The 5,298-nt window shown below is 34.3% G+C and overlaps 1 protein-coding gene across 1 annotated transcript in view; it reads left to right on the forward strand.

Moving 5' to 3' along the window:
• The first annotated feature begins 1,680 nt into the window (after positions 1-1,680).
• LOC107486084 (UDP-glycosyltransferase 74G1) overlaps positions 1,681-5,298 on the forward strand; it is a 5,062-nt gene continuing 1,444 nt past the window's right edge. Inside the window, exon 1 of the mRNA XM_016106631.3 lies at positions 1,681-2,400. Within this exon, the coding sequence (XP_015962117.2) occupies positions 1,732-2,400 (669 nt within the window). The 5' untranslated portion in view covers positions 1,681-1,731. The remainder of the gene's footprint in view (positions 2,401-5,298) is intronic.

Consider the following 5,298-nt stretch of genomic DNA (forward strand, 5'->3'; position numbering starts at 1 on the left):
GGTTTTCATTGAGCAGGGCGGGGTCGGGTAGAGCAAAAATCCGCCCCTACCCGCCCCGTTGCCACCCCTATTTGGGACTAATTAATACTTTAAAAAATTTATTAATTAAGTCTTTTACAATAATAAATGGTTGACATATATACCTTCTGTCAATGGATAGTATACATGAATGGAGTTGTCCAAATATTTCATTATCTATAGTGATGTGTGTCTTGTTGCTATCCGATGAGCATAGAAATGATGTAGTTTTGGACAATAAAGCATTCATTATCTTTTGAGTTTTCATATAATCTTTATTAACTGTTCTCTATTTATCATGAATCCTACTATAATCTTTATCAATTGTTATTTACATAATAATCTTTCATAAATAGATACGTTACAGTAGTTAACGGTATATATAACTACCACCGTTAAATTTTACGTGATAAATCGGTTGAAAGATATAACATATCTACCGTTTACTTTTATAAATAAGGATGACAAAACTTTCCGAGATGTGGGGATCCCTGTGGGACTAGCCCGAATGGAGATCCGACTGTGGAAAATTTTCTCCGCGAAGATGGGGATGGGGGACAAAATTTCTCCGAGGTAGGCACGGGGAGCCGAGCGGGGATCCCCGTCCCGCCCCCACTAATCCCCGAAATTCTAAATTTGCTTAATTGTCCTTAAAAATTATTTTTCAAATATGTTTTTTAGTCATTTCACATAGAGAGAGAGTCAAAATTCCTAATCCTCATTTGCATCTTTAGTTCATAGATCTCTAACGTCATCTATACTCCATCAAACCTCTTTGCCGCCACCCCCTCGCTACTCTCCCGTCTCACCGCATTGTCACCCCTCACTGTTCCATCCATCATCGTCACCGTGTCGTTCTCTATATTCGTGGCGTTCCTTTCCACAATTCTGTTGTCGTGTCCATTCTCTTCTCTGATGCTGTGTCCCCCACCTCGTCCACTGCTCTATGCTCTGACTCGCCATGACGTTTTTCACTGTGTCATTTTGAAAATCACCATCTTGACGTTTGGATTTTTTGTATAAAATCTTGCTATTTTTGTATAGGATGGATACTTTCAGCTCTATTCCTATGAAAATTAATAATTAGTTAAAACTATTAGAGAGATGGGGAATATAATGGGGTCCTCGCGAAAAATGGGACCCTGTGAAAAATGGGGACGGAAAGCAATATTTTCCCACAACATAAAATGAAGATAAGGATAGGGAGTAAATCTGGGTATGGAGATGGGGAACAGAGAGACATCTCCCACTCCCGTTCTTAGTTCTATAGAAAATATTTTATTTAAATTATAAGAAAAATGATAAATAAATGTATTAATGCATTTATAGTTGATTTTGTGCTAGAGCTTGTACTTATTTTCTAGATTATTGACCTTGTTCTTGTACTGCTGTCGTGTAAGACATTCCGTTAATTATTTAACTTTGACCTTACAGCGAGACTACATTGAAACTAAATGAAATTTTTTGGATTCAAATAGGACATTTTAAACTTTAAAAACTAAAACAGGATTACACGCAAACGTAAGGACCAATTTAATACTTTATCCTTATAAGTGTGAAATTTCTTGGGCTTTGGAGCACCCCCACGCCCCACCACTAAAAATGAATTATTGTGGAGCATATCTTATCTTAATGCCATGCTTTATTAATATTGTTTTTCCATGTATAAATAAGAAAAACACACACACACAGAACAAGAACAAGAACAAGAAGATGGAGATTAATCACAAAGTAGTTACCGAGAACACAACCATAGCTAATAGACCACATTGTTTGGTCCTAGCATTCCCAGCACAAGGTCACATAAATCCTATGATTCAATTCTCAAAGCTTTTGGTACATGAAGGAGTGAAAGTAACACTATGCACAACCCGCTCCTTTATCAAGAAGTTGCAAAACTTGCCACCTTCCATGTCCCTTGAATCCATTTCTGATGGATTTGACCATGGTTTTGAAGGTATATCCCCCCGGATTTATATAACCAAGTTTTTGCAAGTGGGCCCACAAACCCTTATTGAGCTTCTTCAGAATCTTGCTCAATTAGGGTACCCTGTGGATTGCATAATCTATGATTCATTCATGCCTTGGGCTCTTGATGTTGCAAAAAACAATGGTATAATTGGGGCTTCTTATCTTACTCAAAATATGGGTGTGAATAGTATATACTATCATGTTCAATTGGGTAAGATTAAGGTTCCTATTAGTGATGAGGATGAGATTTTGCTTCCTTCTATGCCCAAACTTCAAAAGTGGGACTTGCCTTCTTTCTTCTTCACATATGAGGAAGAACCCGCTCAGTTAAAGTTTCTTGTGGATCAGTTCTCCAACATTCAAAATGCTGATTGGGTTTTGTGCAATTCAATCTATGAGCTGGACAAAGAGGTACCAAATTTATTTTTTGTTTATTTCAACATATATTTTGTGAACGCCTAATTAAAAGGTTAGGGATGTATCCATGGATCTTAGTATTCACTTATATGTTCATAACAGGCAAAATTGATATATTTTTTATTGAAAAAAAAAATGTCTGATCTGAACACCTTTAAGTATGTTTAAATGATTAACATTATTGAAATAGGACGAAAAATTTTGGAAAAAAATTTAATTTTTATTCCAGAACTAAAATAAGATGAAATAATATAAGATATTTGGGATAAAAATATATAGAATATTTCAAACTATAGAAATGATATGTGAAAAAATAAAACAGAACTTTATTCTTATAAATATAACTATGTACTTCCATCAAGATTATATTTACATCAAAATAGGATTGATAAAATAATTAAAACATAACGAGTCTATTATTTTTTAATTAATTAAGTCTAAACCAGTGTTGTAAGAATCGGATCGAATTGATCGATTCAATTAAAAAATCGATAAATTAGACCTTCAATCAATTCGATCCAGTGATATGACCGTTTAAAAATTAAAATCAGTGAAAACAGTTTAAAATCGTGAAAATTGGTTAAAACCAATAAAAATTGATAGAGAACTAATCCAACCAAACCAATCTAGAGAGAATTTTAAAATTGTTGAAAATGTAGTTTAAACTTAAGTCATTCTTGTTATTATAAGCTTCCCTTATTACTAAGTTATGTTATTCATTATTATTTTAAATGCTAATTATTAATTCTACAGTAAAAAATATAATAATTTTGTTAATATTATTTTAATTTTATACACACCTATATTTAAATTAATTATATTTTTTATTATTCATAATTATTAATATAAATATGATTAAATATATAAATAAAAATATCAAATATTTTTATTAATTACCGTATTATTATTCTTTTTATGATTATATGATTTTATTAAATATTATTTTTCAATAAAAATAATATAATAAATATAAACTAATTAATTAGTTATTGAAATAAAAAATATTTATTTTAATATGAAAATAAAATTAAAAAAATTATTATGAAAAAATACTAGAATTTTATATATTTATTTAATGATAATTAGATTATAATTTGTTGATTAGAATTTGTTAAAATTTGATTGTTTTTAAAATATTAGTGAAGATATCTATTTTAAATTTTAATTTTAGACTTTTGATTATTTTATATTTTTTATTTACGTAGGATCCGTTTTATCAGTTCAATCAATAATTTATTGGTTAAATCAATAACAAATCAACCAATAGTTTAATCGGTTTAATCACTAATTCGATTCTTACTATAGCCCAAACCACCAACAAGTGCCGTCAATATGGCAGCATTTTCATATTTTGCTGTGCAACCGCCACTGCGTTCCTTGTAGCAGCAGTTAAGAACAGCCGCTCTCCGAAGCCCTTTTTTGTAGGGCATTTTCATCATGATAGTAAAACTAAGAATTAAATACTAAGTCGGTACCCGAAAGATTCTGACGCTGACAAAATGGTAATTGACTTTTGTTTTTAACAAAATAATCCCTGAAAAATTTTAAAATTTGACAAGTGTACCCCTGAGCTCGTCGGAGCACATTTCTGACGAGTACAATATTGATGTGGCCACCGTGGTTTGGTGACCTGACAAACCCCCTCTAACCCTAACCCGTCCTCTCCCTCCTCAACAGCTTAATCTCTCACATGCCAAGAACAGTTTTCCCCTCTCCCTACTGGTTTGCTCTTCCAGTTCTTGTTTTGTTGGTGATTTTCTATAATAACAATAGCCAGCCGTAGCAGTATAGCAGTTTTCCACCTCCGTCCCCAATCTCCCTCCACCTAAGAAACTGATACCAATGTTTTCTTCAGAATACGATATGTCATTTTCGCCCAACAGCAAAAAACCAAGGCACACTAAAACGCAATCCCAAAGACAGACTCAGCGACTTACCCCATTGCATTCTCCTCCACATGCTCTCCTTTGTGAATGCCAACCAAACATGCCATCCAAACTTGCGTCCTCTAGCGCCGCTGGAGGAATCTTTGGAAGCTTCTCCCAACCCTAACTCTTTACTCTTCCCACTTCTGGACCTTCAAAACCTTCACGAAATTTGTTTCCACCCTTCTCACCCGACGCGACACCTCCTCTGCCGTCCTCAACCACGATTTTGAGCGCCATCGTTGCATCGAGCCTCACGTCCTCCAAAGAATTGCTAATTATGTGATCTCTCATAAGGTTCGCAACTTAGGTATCTCGGTGAAAACCTATATCGTTCATACTCCTCTGGCAATTTTCTCGTGCAAGACGTTGACGTCTTTGAGGCTCTTTGTTTGACCTAGGGGTTATATCTACGGAAATACATTGTTCCTGAAATCGCTGAACTTAACAGCATTGACGAGCTTGCATCTTCAGCATTTCACGTTCTGCGTTAGTGGTGGTAACGCCAATGACAGGGGAAAGCATTAGGGAGGAAGAGGGGAGGGTGCATTGGGGATGGAGAGGGAAGGGGGAGTGTCCATTGGGTAGAGGAAGAGAAAGGGGGTTGCGATGGGAAGGGAGAGGGAGGAGAAGTGTGCGTTAGAGAGGGAGGAGGAATTAGGGTTTGTGGTGGTTTGCTAATTCACCAAACACATGGTGGCCATGTCAGCATTGTGTTTGCCAGAGATTTGTTCCGGTGAACTCGGGGACATGCTTGTTAAATTTTTAAAATTTTTTAGGTACCATTTTGTTAATAACAAAAGTTACGTACCATTTTGTCAGCATTAGAATCTTTTGAGTACTGATTTGGTATCTACCTCGTAAAACTAAATTGTTTTTTTATTATAATAAAGACATTAAACATTATGGTATACATAATTTTATAATATAAAAGAAAATATATGAATATTGAAATAATTTTATTAAT

The sequence above is a fragment of the Arachis duranensis genome, chromosome 4, assembly GCF_000817695.3.
Source record: "Arachis duranensis cultivar V14167 chromosome 4, aradu.V14167.gnm2.J7QH, whole genome shotgun sequence".
In the NCBI taxonomy this organism is placed as follows: Eukaryota; Viridiplantae; Streptophyta; class Magnoliopsida; order Fabales; family Fabaceae; genus Arachis; species Arachis duranensis.